General features: G+C 40.0%; 1 protein-coding gene across 2 annotated transcripts; it reads left to right on the plus strand.

Annotated features, from left to right (window-relative positions):
- Positions 1-635: 635 nt before the first annotated feature.
- Positions 636-12,943, plus strand: RPP40 (ribonuclease P/MRP subunit p40). Of its 2 annotated transcripts, none has more exons than XM_014872391.2 (8): positions 636-855; positions 2,659-2,803; positions 4,017-4,085; positions 6,077-6,172; positions 7,318-7,443; positions 10,664-10,862; positions 11,769-11,903; positions 12,654-12,943. In XM_014872391.2, the coding sequence occupies exons 1-8, from the start codon at positions 736-738 to the stop codon at positions 12,850-12,852; spliced, it is 1,089 nt and encodes a 362-aa protein (XP_014727877.2). In that variant the 5' UTR covers positions 636-735; the 3' UTR covers positions 12,853-12,943. The 2 variants fall into 2 exon arrangements, with proteins under 2 accessions (XP_014727877.2, XP_088025982.1); XM_088169856.1 differs by lacking the exon at positions 636-855 and adding an exon at positions 1,256-2,184.
- The last annotated feature ends 368 nt before the right edge of the window (positions 12,944-13,311 follow it).

The raw sequence follows: 13,311 nt of genomic DNA on the forward strand, positions 1-13,311 counted from the left end.
TGCATGCTCTGTGTTGGAATATACACAGCGGTGAGACAGCACAGCGCATCCGCGGCAGGGTCCCGCTCCATGGCTCCTGTGCAGTGCTCCTTTACTCTTCAGGACTGTCGGCAGAGGAACCCCGGTCCCGGCAATGGGAATCGGAACATGGTTTGGGTTGGAAGGGACAGTAAAGATGACCAAGTTCCATTCCCTCTGCCGTGGGCAGGGCACCTTCCACTACACCAGGTTGCTCCAAGCTTCATCCAACTTGGCCTTGAACACTTCCAGGGATGGGGCATCCACAACTTCTATGTTACAGTGCCTCACCACCCTCACAGTAAAGAATTTAATCCTAATATCTAATCTAATCCTACTACCTCTCAGTTTGAAGCTATTGCCCCTTGTCCTGTCACTCCAGGCTCTTGGAAAAGGTCCCTCTCCAGCCTGTGTGCTCCCTCCGGGCACGGCCGTGCTTAAACGACATGTGCTCAGCACACGCACACCCAGCCCCTGCGGGGTCCGTGTCCGATCCGTGCCGGGGCTGCTCAGAGCCCGCAGGCACCGAGAGCCCCGAGCGGACCCCGGCGCTGGGCAGGGCACCGGCAACAGCAGCCACAGCGGAAGCGGCTGCGCCGGCGGAACGGAGCGGACGTGACCTCACGGCACGGCCCCTTCCCAGCCCTCCTGGGCACGTCGGGCCGCTGCCGGTCGGCGGTGGAGGAGGAGGAAGGAGGAAGGCAGGCGGGATCCGGGATGCTGCCGGCGCAGCTCGGGCGCGCGCCGCGGCACCTGCTGGTGTGCGAGCGGGGCCACGCGCGCCACCCGCGCTCGCGGCACGCGGCGCACGTGCGGGACCACGCCTACAGCTGCCGCGTGAGTGGCGCGAGCGCGGGCCCGGGGCCTCGGCGGGATCCCCTCAGGGAAACGGGGAAGGGAAGGAGAAGGAAAGGGAAGGGGAAAGTCAGAGCTGCCTGAGGCTCCTACACCGCCCGTCCCCAGGAGCTCTGTCCGCTCCAGGGCAGCGTTGCCGGTGCCCCGCTTGTGCCGTGCTCGGTGCTCCGGGGGGCTCCTCCGTCCTTGCCAGAGCTGACCCGCGCGCCTCGTTTTTGGGGAAGAAAAAAAAAAAATTTAAAAAGCAAATTAGCCCTCCCTCTGTGTTTGTGGTGTCGCGCAGCATGGGAGAAACACCCAAACTCTTTCCTTCCTCCAGGAGCGAAAGAGCGGGCAGGAGAAGCGAGAGGAGTGACAAATCAAGCACACCGCCTATCAAAGCTTTTGACTGTTTATATATTTTAGCAAACAAAGGAGTTAGTGTTCATTGGCTACAAGTTACATAGTTCTCGTATTAATTAGTTTCTGTTGGTTAATGAGTCTCCCATGCTGATTAATCCCCACGCTCAGTCCTTCTCAGCTTAGGAGCCCGGGGTTCCCGGGGTCGGTGGTCCCTGAGTTGGTGGCGGTGATCTCCACCTGCCGGAATTTCCTTTTATCCACTCAGAGCTGATTCAGCACAGTTTATTAAGTTCCTTATCTTGGGAATTCTGCCAAATATCCTTGTGGCCCATATTCTGCACCCTTTCTGCCCACTATCAGTGGTACATCCTTCTCCCCGAGCTTTTTTGACATCACCCTAGGTCTGACATGTCTGAAGCATATCCAGCCCTAAACTTTAACAAAGAGACCTGGACTTCTTCTAGGGCTCTTGTTTCATGGATTAAATCTTCCTTCTTGTTGATAAGGCTTGAAAGTGTGCAAGGACCAAACATCAAAGAACATCCTTCCTTAAGAAAATTTTTAGGTATTCCACGTTTTGCAGCAATCAGGCAGGATCCTGTTTCATAACCCCCTTCTCATTCCCTGTAACTCTCTGGGCTAATTGTTTACTGTTTCTGACTTCTGAGACGTTTTTTAGCAGCTAATCAGAAGGCTTTCTGCTGGTGTGGAAGGCAGCTCGTTTGTCAATCCTTACTTCTCTTGAACACGTGTGCCAAGTGAGGTAGACACCTCTTTTCCAAGAGCTTTGAGAAAGACGTTTTTTAAGGGATGGAGGAAGGAGCAAGGGGACAGACCTTTATGCTGCTTGGGAAGCTTCGTACTTGCCCATGTATTGCTTGCCATGTATTACCTTGTTTTACCTGGTCTGCCAGACTTGAGGGTTCTCTTGGTCTATGGAAAATGTACAGAAAATCTTTTAAGCAAAAAGTAAATTAAAGGTTCTAATTTGATCTTTTCTTTTCCACTAAGATTACAGAAATGCTTAGCCTACATTTTTAGTTACAACTGCTTCAACAAGTACTCCAGCAAGGGCTGAAGGAGGTGTCCAGTGTGACATCAAGCTAAATGTATAGTGATGTGAAACAAGATCTTCTGTTAAGTCATGCTGTGTAAGATCACAATACATAAAATGCTATTGTATAGCAAAAAAAACAAACCAAAACAAAAAACCCACAAACCCAAACCACCAAATAATGTATTTGTTGTACATAGAGACTATGAAAATTGATACATTTCAAAGGCCTGATATTCCTTTTTTTTCCATCTCATTTTGATATAAATTACGGATACATCTTTGAAAAGTAGAGGTTTTCTTTTGTATTTCTTGTTGTTTTATTTGGTTGGGTGTTTTTCAGAACAGGTTTTAGGGTAGGATTTACATTTCAAATATGTTCCTAATAGGTGTCTTTTCTGATCCCGGAATGTGGCATGCTACCTGAAGTGCTGAAAAGCACAATTGCAGATATTGGAGAGTACTACCTGGTGAGGAATTTACCCGTTCATGAATTGGTTGCTCATGAATTCATTGATGCTTTTGTGAAGAAAGGTAAGGAGGAAATAGGACAACAAATGAAGTCATAATGTACTTTTTTATTGCACAGTAAAATTTTTAATAGTCTTATTTATCCTGAAAGGTTTTAAAGGAAGGAAAGGAAAAGTACTAAGCAAATTCTGTATGAATTTGTTTATATGCTTTTTTCTGCTTTGTCATGTGTGACAACATTCGTTTACATCCATGGGATCCAAAACTCCTGTGATTCTTCCTTATAAATTTCTCCCTATTCCACCTCAATTCTGAAAGCCAGCTATCAAGAGGACTTCCATGTATCCTCACACCTGTTTCTGCTATAACTCACCTTTATGCAGATTTCTGTAGAAACCTTTCTTCTCCCTTTCTTGTTTCTTCATACTTCAACACAGAGCTGTGCTAAGCTATGTTTCAGAGCAGGCAAGAGAACATACTTCCTTATTTTTTTTTCACTAAGAGAGCTGTGACAGCTCATCCTTACCCAGTAAGAGCAAAGAGGATGTGAAGAAAGACAGAGCTTCTGCCCAGCCACCTTGCTGTTTTCAGACCATGCTGTTTTCATCTAGCAGAGCCCACTGCTTTGGCTTATGATAGCTATTGTATCCTTCAGCTGATAGCCAGTGAGAAAAATAAATTACAGAGAAAAGAGAGAAGAACAGAGAACATGTAGATGAAACAGGAGAATAAGAGATCCATTATTTGCTAAATGTGGGACTCCTTTCTTATTTCCTTTAACTTCATTAATGTTTTTTATGCTAGTAGTGTTATGGAAATAGTATAGCATTTGTACACACAGTACACAGCATCTGACACTTGTATTTTAAAAAAGAAAATTGATTAGTGGCAGATAATGTGACAAAAATATTTAATAATGTGAGCGTCTTCCACCTTGTCTTTGTGTGAACTGGTAATAAAAATATGTCTGGGAAGAAACTGAGTTTTCCGTTTGCTGACTAGGGAGAGTCAGGGGTGGAAGGAAAGAAAATGTTTTCATATTGGGGCTTATTAACATTTTCCCTATTATAGGTCCTTTAAAATATTGCTATAATAGGGTTTATAAAAATAATAACAATGCCATTTTGCTTGACAAGGTGGAAAAAAGTGGATGAAAACATGAGGGTGATTCAGATGGTGTTTATCATGTTTAGTTGTCTTGAAGTGAATTGTTTATCTTGTCATGTCTGTCTCTACAGACTGTGTAATCTCATGTTTTTCTGCTTTACTGTTAAAGGTTCATGCTACGCACTTTCCTATAAGACAAAAATTGATCAAGATAATACTGCAGCTCTGCTACCAAATGGTATGGGGGATTTGTTTTGGTTTCAGTCATACGTGTCAGTCGTGGTCTGGGTTTGTTTCTGTTTTGTTGGTTTTGTTGGTTTTTTTTTGAATTTGGAATGATGTAAACTGGAAAATAATGCTTACTGTACTTGCCAACTTTATTAGAAATATGTGTGAATTGGAAAAAATACTAATTTTAGCTCTTTTTTTTCATTTGTGCTGTTAAATTATTTATTTCCTCTGAAGAAAATTATAAAATAATAAAAATCAGCTTCACTTATGTATAGCAGTTTGTCAATGCTTCAGCCATAATTGCAATTGCTACAGGGGGTTATTTTTGTGAGAACATTGCATTCCAACTTCTTGTTTCCTTCTGGTCTTTAAGACAGAATTTGTGCCAAAAAAGAAAGTTATCAGCACTATTTAGAAGTGCTTTTAAAATATTTTTATTCTCATGAGACCCTACCTTGGGTACTTCACTCAGCTCTGGATCCCCAGCACAGGAAGGACATGGACCTGCTGGAGCAAGTCCGGAGGAGGCCACAAAGATGCTCACAGGGCTGGATCACCTCTCCTGTAAAGGCAGGCTGAGAGAGCTGGGGATTTTTAGCCTGGAGAAGAGAAGGCTCTGGGTAAAATTAGAGCACCTGCCTGTACCTAAAGGGGACATGAAAGAGACCTACAGAGGAAATTTTTATAAGGTCATGTAGTAATAGGTCGTGGGGGAAACGGATTCAAACTGGAGGAGGGTAGGGTTAGATTGGATATTAGGAAAAAATTGTTTACTGAGAGGGTGGTGAAGCCCTGAAACAGGTTGCCCAGAGAAGCTGTGCCCTGGAAGCGTTCAAGGCCAGGTTGGATGGGGCTTTGAGCAGCCTGGTCTAGTGGAATGTGTTCCTACCCATGGCAGAGGGGATGGAACTGGGTGATCTTTACTGTCCCTTCCAACCCAGACTGTTTTCTGATTCTATGGGGATTCTGTGATTCCCTGAGAACTATCTAACATGTTAAAAGTCTGTTTCAATTGCATCACAGTTTTATGAGAAGACATGATAAAATGTCCCACATCTCAGGTGAGAAAATGAAGGTATTTTGAGCTTCAAGTACATTGTCTTATTTCTATTTAACAGTATGTAAGATATAATAGAAATACAAAGTGGTCTATCTGCCCTGTAGCCTAAGAAGCTGTAATATGACAGATGCCCAAGATGGCATGAGTAAATTCAGATTGTTCAGAAGCATTCTTTTATGTGTTTGTTAGCACTGTCCTGGCAAAATGGATACCTGATAGTGATGGAGTTCATGTGATACAGGTGTTACAAGCTGTGCACAATTACTGCAGAGGCAATGTTACAGTTCCTGGTGATGTCACTGTCTGAACTCTTCCTCTGCAGTCTTATTTATTTGTGTTCTGTGCTGTTACTTGTGCAGCAGAACCCAAGGGCTGTGGTAGAGAGAGAGTTGTTGTGGAAGCTCTGTACCAAGCAGCAGCAGCCAGATCTGGTTTGTGAGCACAGAAGCAGAGTTGTTCCAGCATGTATCAGCTCATCGCTAGCAAGCATAGTTTACTCAGTGTGGCTTGGAGGAACTGCTTTTGTTTATTTAGTTGAGCAGTGCATGTTGAGCATGAATGTTTACTAAATCAGGCCCTTGTGCAATGTAGTGCTCAGCTAATGACACAGCAAGTACTAGAGGATGAGTGGAGGAAAGATGGAGACAATGAACTGAGCAGTACAGTAAAAAAGCTGTAATTATCTCAGGAATAATATTATGCTTTTCTTACTCTAGTTCACAAGATCTCTTTGATAAGAAAAGAATAATTGAGTTATAACCTTTTTTTTTTTTTAAAGGATTAATCTGGTAATCCATTTAACTGGAACTAAGGAGTCTTCATTACATTAGTAATACCATTGATCTGAAGCTAACGTTGTAAAAGGTATATGGTTCTTAAAAGACTTCAAAGGGAACCAAGTAGAAGATTATTTCTATTAAAATTTGGTTTGTTTATAGGTAAACTAATTCTGTCAGTGGATAAGGATACTTATGAGGAGCTTGGACTGCAAGGTCGGCCTTCTCGGTATTCAGGAAAAAAAGTAATGAGATATAGTAAGTATGATTTATATAAACAGGGCTTATTTAAGAAGCACCTTGTTAGGATGTTGAAACTTCCCTTTCTCTAAAAGTAGTTATTGTCTAGGTTATATTTGCACAGATGCGAATACAAGGAATGCCTGAAGAGAGAAAGTAAAGCAGCTTTAAGGACGCAAATACATAATCTTTTCAGTACTCTATAAAATAATTAATTTCAGGGGTTCTCATTGTGTTGTTTGTACTGGAGTGAGGTAGGACTCGGGAATTTTTGCATACTCTGCATAGTTTCTGTACATTCTGATTTAAGTCAGAAAATTTTAAACTGGTCAAGGAGGTATGTAAAATTGTATGCACTATACAAAATCAGTGATTAGCCTCACCCAAGACTGCTTGCTTGAAAGGGAGAATTGTACTATGTTTCACACATTTAAGATGGTAATCTCCATGTATCATGTACTTGGAAAGCATTCTTTTTTTAACAGTTGCAGAGGAGACATCTTAAGTGTGATTTTTATTAGTTTGTCTTTTTCGGAAATAAAAAACCCAAACATGAACACTGTGTCATCTCAAATGTATTGGAACTTGCAGCAGTTGATAGGTATAGTTACATAAAACGTTTAGGAGGGGAAACTTATTATCTCTATTAAGTATTTTGGCATAATGGGACATCATTTTACCATTCTGATCATTAAAATGTATCATGAAATTTCCATTTGAAAAATAAATATAGCTTATCCGTGGGACAATTCACGTAGGGAAAAAAACCAAACTATTGAAAAAGTGTCATTGCTGTATGCATGACTTTTGTTCTTAGAAATTCTAGTTTTGGTTTTTGTTTTGTTTTATTTTACTGCTAATAGCTCACCCAGTTACCAAGATATTTTTAAGGCACTGTTCAGGGACTAATGTCAGTGCCATTTCAGGAGGAATCTGTCCCTCTAGTCGCTAGGAAGCAGTTCCAGATTATATCAAAATAAAGACAGCAGGAGAGAATATTTATTTACATATTGAGCAGTCACATTTGCATAATCAAATACTTTGTAAAGATTCTGTAGATGTAAAGAGGAATTTTAATGTTCTTTCGTTTCTTTGTGCTCTTCTAATTTAACAATAAAATTTATTTCAACTGAGTACCAATAGCTATTGTGCATTTTCTGCAGTTGTCACTATTGACTTGACTGATGCTGGCTTTCACCCTGAAAGCAAGAAACATAACAGAGTGCTTTGGGCGTTGAAAGAAAAGAAACCTTTAGAATTTGACTTCCTACTGGCTTGGTATAACACAGGTAATAAGAACTACATGTAAAACTAAAATGCAACTGACATGAAGTCCAAATATTTTTAGTTTACTGTTTTTCTCTAGTGATTGTCCAAATGCATTTTCAGTGGAGGGAAAAGTTAGATTAAAATGTATATGGGTGGGATTTTTTGTTTGTTTTGTTTATTTGTTTTGGGTGGGGAGGGTGTTACTTCCTGTGCACAGAACATCTCAGTTCAAGAACACAACAGTGATTCATAGGAGATATATTAGTTGCTTCATTTCTTTTCACTATGTTGCCAAGGCTTTCTGGCAAAACTTTGCCTATTTGATGGTGCTTTGATGCCTCTTCTCTATAAATTTGTGGCATACATAGCCATTATCAATACCTTTCTTTGGTTTGTTTGTTTTTATTTATACACATAAGTTATGTATCTGGTTGCATACTTAGGGAACTCTGGTTTCCTCAGGAGTCAGAGGACTTGTACAGATTCCCTGTTTGCACTGTGTGTGCTGTGTGCCCAGATACAGAGTGCTGTTTGATCACTTTATTCTCAAGCACTGCTTGAGGTTGGAGCCAAGTAAAAGGTTGCTATAAGAAATTGTACTATTTCAAATAATCTTCTAGTATTTGTTCATCTACTGTTTTCTAATTACACTATTTTTTTTCCTAGACTCAAGTGTTTTTCCTTCTCTGAGGGAAATTTTTCAAAGTCCCCAGTTGTTTATATTACCTCAGAACAGGCTGTATGTAGGGATATGTAGCATTTGCATAGAACTGATTAAAACTGCAAATGTCTATACTGAAAAACATTGCTTTTTTCATCACAGATGTGTAGCTTTTGGTGTTGTTGTTGCTTTGAGTCTCCACACTTGGGAGAAGGGATATTAGAAAGGTTCCTGAGAATGCTTTCCCATCTCCTCTTTATATTGTTATTTTTCATTGCTCTTCAAGGCCAAGTCTGAGAAGGAGTTAACTGATCTGAGAAATGGAAGCTGCTTACAAGCTGCTTCAGGAGTGTCCCATGTTTCACTTTATTCCTTCATGTTTCCCCTCCCCCTTTCTAAGTACTAATCATATGACAAGGATCCATATGACACTTGTTTGTCATACAGAAATTGTTTAAAGGCTTGCAATTCCCGTCCTTGTAATCTTCAGGAAAGAGTCACAGTGAAGGCTGTTGCTACCATAAATGGTGACATAAATCCAACTGAGGTGGCAGATCTTCACGCTCAGCTTGCTTGGATTTATTGACCCTGGACAGAGAGCAAAATGCCTCGAGGGCCACTATTTTTCTTATGTTTGCTGCTGCCCATGTTAACAGCATTCAGGAAGAATAGCAATTTTTTTCCTCACTTTCTTACATCCCAAAAACAGGTCAGGTCAATCATTTCCTGAATATGGAGTTAAATGTGAATGCCTTTCTGTGCAAGTATCTAGTGCTCATAACACAAAAAAGACTATTAGTTCCTTAGTACTGACAAAAATAAAACTTTTATAGGTTTTTATTAATAGATACGAGACATTGTGTAGATTCTACTGGAAGGGAAAAAGTGGGCTGTGTTTTGTCAAGGGAATCTGTGTCCTCTGTGAACATTCTGCTTTTGCCTTCCTGCTGAAAACTGGTGTTTCTTGCTGTGGTCAGCACTGCAGGATTTTTGGTTTTCATACCCAGTTTTCCCACATTGGGGTTTTGGCACCAAGAAGAACAGGAAAAGGCAATATGGAGCATCTCATGTCTTTAATGACAGAGGCAATACAATCTTTTTTCTATTGCTGCAGCTTCTATCACGATTTTACATGTTTATTGGATGAAATTCAGTGGCCCCTGAAAAGCTTTGATGATGTGCCTGGTTGTTGTTAATATAGAAAGGTGTGCTGTAGCTAGAGGAATTGTTCTGTTCGGGTCTTGACTGTAGTCTTTGAGATTTCCTGTATTTAGGGCTATAGCTGAGGTTCTCACATGCAGCAGACAAGTAATACGTACGATTTTCTATATTTTACTAGGAATTCTAGGGCAATATTATACATGATTTGAACTCTTTAGGCTTACAAATGCCAATAGAATGTAAGGAAAATCATCTCTTCTGGCACTCTTCAGACTTATATCTATATAAAAATACTAAAGTAAGAAGAATTCAGTGATTGCCTGTCTTTGTGCCCTTTGGAACAACACTTTTTTGAAGAATGACTAAAGAAAATGAGCTTAACCCTCCTTCTACTCCCCTAAATGATTGTCCTTGATGACATAAATATGGCTGGTAGACTTTAGGCAGTCCATATTTTCTGATAGAAAATTTTAGATAAAATATTCCACAGTGAACTCTACCCTATTCTTGAATTTCTGCTCTTTACACATGCCTTTTCTGTGGTATTTAGATGTTGCTCTGCACTTCAGACTTTTCATGAACAAGGCATTATCTCTTGGTCTCTTAGACACCCATTGTTCCTTTTTGAAAATAACACACATTATCTGGAATCTGAAATTTAGGAGAATTTATTCCATGTCAATTACCTTTCTGCTTCCAAAGCAAGTTGGTAATGTCTCTGAATTTAAAATATGCCTGCTTAGGTGAGTTTTTTGGTCTAGGTACCTGCTGTTTTGGATCTCCTACTAGTACTTTCCCACAAGTCCTTCAAGGTACATTTAACTCTTACAGCCATACTGCATTTGAAGAGTTATCAGGGAGAGGGGAGCAGGGGTGAGTTTATTCTTCTAGTAAAGTGGCGTTTGTGATGTATTTTGATTTCTTTACCCTCTTCTCTTTCCTCTCTCTTCAGTCCTTATGCTCCAGATTATTCTGGAATTTCCCTTGATATCATTGATAAATCTGTTCTTAAACCTATAATCACATGCTCACTTTTCCATTATTCAGAGAAAAGGCTGTTCTGAGGTGATGTTCCTGCTCCATTTTATCTGTTCCTTTTCAGGAACACTGAGTTCCTCTTTTTAATGAGCTGATGTTATTACTCACGCAGTTAATTCTGCTTAAATTTTCTATGGGCAAATCTACACATTGTAGTTAGATAGCAAATTTGCTGAGCTGTACTAAGTTACTGAGTCTTGCACTAACTTTTATTTCCAAGAAGAAAAGGAAGCTGAAGATTCTAAGGTTTTGCCATGGATTAAAAGCACACAAGCAGTTTCACACGCATTTTTTTTGTTTATATACAAGTGTTTCATGTATTCACTGCCTCTTTTGTTTAGTAGTTTCATAACAACTGTTTGTGGTACTGTGTTGTTAAGGTGCAGAGGGATCAACACTGATGTCATACTTTTCAAAAAACCAAATACAGGCCCTGAAGCCAAAAATAACATTCAGCACCTTAAGGGACTTGCAATGTCCAGTGTTACAAAGTAATGATCTACAAGGAAAACCAGAGGAGTCCTGCAGTACAGAGGAGCTCTTTGAATGGCTGGGTGCTGTCTTGAATCAAGTTAGCTTGTAAGTACTTGAATTTGTTTGATCTTTGAAAATGTTTTAAGTAAGGAAAGCCACAATTTATTTTAAGAAATAGCTGAATAATAATGAAGACAGACACTGTTTTGTAAGTGGGAGTCTTTTATGCAGTCAAAGGTTTGTTTTCTGTCTTGAATGACTTTATGTTTTTAGGGGCTACCCATATGTACTGGATTGCACTGGGATAATTTTCTTTGTAGTAACTGGTGTGGTGCTGTGCTTTGGATCTCTGACCAAGAGTGTTGGTAACAGGGGATGTTTTAGCTACTGATGGGCAGGGCTTGCACAGTCTGAAGGCCTTTTTCTGTCTCTCCTACGCCCTGCCACTGGGGAGGCTGGGGGTGGGCAGGAGGCTGGAAGAGAACCCAGCCAGGACAGCAGACCCCTCTGAGCAGAGGGATATCCCATACTGTGGGATATGGTGACAGGCTCAGCAGCAAAAGCTGGGGCAGGGATGGGTGGGAAATGTTTGGAGTTGCATTGTTTGACTTCCCAAGTCAGCTAGAAGCCCTGCCTTCCTGGAGATAGCTGCACATCTACCTGCCCATGGGAAGTAGTAAATTAATTCCTTTGCATGCTTTGCTTTCATGTGGAACTTTTCCTCTGCTTATTAAATTGTCTTTATCTCAACCCATGCTTTTTCTCCCATTACCCTTTCAGTTTCAGGTGGGAGTGAGTGAGGGAGCAGCTGTGTGGTGTTTGGGTGTTTACACGGTTAACCCACGGCACCGTGAGATCTTTTGTATTATCACTTGATCATTAGTTACTTTGGCATTAGTTTAGGTGATGCACATAGATCCTACTTGTTTGGTACAAGTTCTGATTACTAAGACATCCTATGGAATATTTAAAGCATATTTATTTCAATTGCTTTATTGTTTTTTCTTCCAGAGACAACAAATCCTCCAGCTTCTTATCAACCTATTGCTGCCCTGAGCCCAACACAGTGGTGGAAAAAGCTTTTTTGTGCACAATCACAGGCTTTATAATTCCTGAGAAGATTATTCAGTTATTGGAGCAGCTGTGGTAAGGGCTGACAGGAGCACATTGCTATAACACTTGTACTCAAACACTGCTTACTTGAAATCACTTTTAAATACTTTTCAGTTGGAAATAAATAGCAAAATATATAAATGTAAACTTTTGTTTTAATTAGGAAATTAGCTGGAAGCTTGGCATCAGTATGAAAAAAGTAATAGACAATTTTGGATGCCTTGAATTTGAAAAAGCCTGCCCTGTATTCTAGTCATGACTGGTTTTTATCTGAATTTCTAAGAAACTGTGGCTGTATGGTACTCCTACATTTTTAAAATGAGGAGTGGATAATATCTGGCTTTGATTATTAATAATCTGTTTCCTCTCTGGTGGTGAAAGTATTTGTGTCAAGCATAGCCTTAGACTGTATTACTTCCTCCAATGTCTTTTTTCTTCCCTGATAGCAATTATTCTCATTAGATGATCAATTTTATGAAAGACAGTGCATGCTGTAGGGAAGTCAGAACAGCTACTTTACAACTTAGAACATTTTCTAGTTGCTACAACTTGCACGTTTGCCATGGATAAAACTATGGTAGGAATAATAGATAGTCAATCTTACTTTGTTACCTAATGTATTCTGAATATTTTCTTTCAAGTTTATTTATTATGGACTAAACTTTTTAACTGTTAGAAAATTTTCACTAAAGTGTGTCTTTGATTGTTTTACTTTATACTGTAGACTTGAATGTGCTGCCTATTCCATTATAATCACTGATGATCTTGTCTTCTTACTTGCAGTTGCTATTTTAGTGAACCAAAACTGGCATATTGGCTGACCTTAACTGTGCATGGCTTTGCAGACAGCCCTGTTTCCTGGAGAGAAAATGAACATGGTTTCCATAAAGGAGGAGAGAACCTGTACAACTTTGTAATTTTTAGAAATCTGGACTACTGGCTTCAGATGGCTGTAGGAGCTCATGATGATTGCCCTCCATAAAGCTGTGTCCACAGGAGAAGTTCTCAAATAATCCCTTGTTACTGACAGAAAAATAATAAAATATTTTTTGTACAAATAGTAATGTAACAGATTAAGTACTAAGAGTCTGTTCATGTTTTTGTTATTTGTAGCCAATGGAAGGAATGGATTTTTGTTTCTTCGCTGTCATGCAATGCCTTCTGAAAAACTTCACAAAACTTCACAGCTTTTAGGAAAAGTTAAATTGTAGAGGGTTTTTCTCAGGAATTGACTGTAGGTAGTCCTCTTTTCCAGGAGCAAATTTGGAATTTGAAAGTTAGCTTTACAGATTGCTAGCTAAAATATTTGACAGAAAAGCCCATTTGGGGATTAAGTGTTTTATTTCTTTACATCTGCAAAGATCTGCAAAACCTTCATATCCCTGTTTAAGATATTTTAGCATATGTGCTAGCAGAAAAACCAAAGGGGGATATGTGTTCT

Source organism: Sturnus vulgaris, chromosome 1 (genome assembly GCF_052056855.1).
Source record: "Sturnus vulgaris isolate bStuVul1 chromosome 1, bStuVul1.hap1, whole genome shotgun sequence".
NCBI classification, from domain to species: Eukaryota; Metazoa; Chordata; class Aves; order Passeriformes; family Sturnidae; genus Sturnus; species Sturnus vulgaris.

Bases quoted from the DNA above. Each gene is read 5' to 3' on its own strand.
- RPP40 (XM_088169856.1), top strand. From the start codon at position 2,026: ATGGAGGAAGGAGCAAGGGGACAGACCTTTATGCTGCTTGGGAAGCTT. The intron at 6,173-7,317 runs GTAAGTATGATT...CATTTTCTGCAG, and splicing joins AAAAAAAGTAATGAGATATA to TTGTCACTATTGACTTGACT. The intron at 10,863-11,768 runs GTAAGTACTTGA...TTTTTCTTCCAG, and splicing joins GTCTTGAATCAAGTTAGCTT to AGACAACAAATCCTCCAGCT.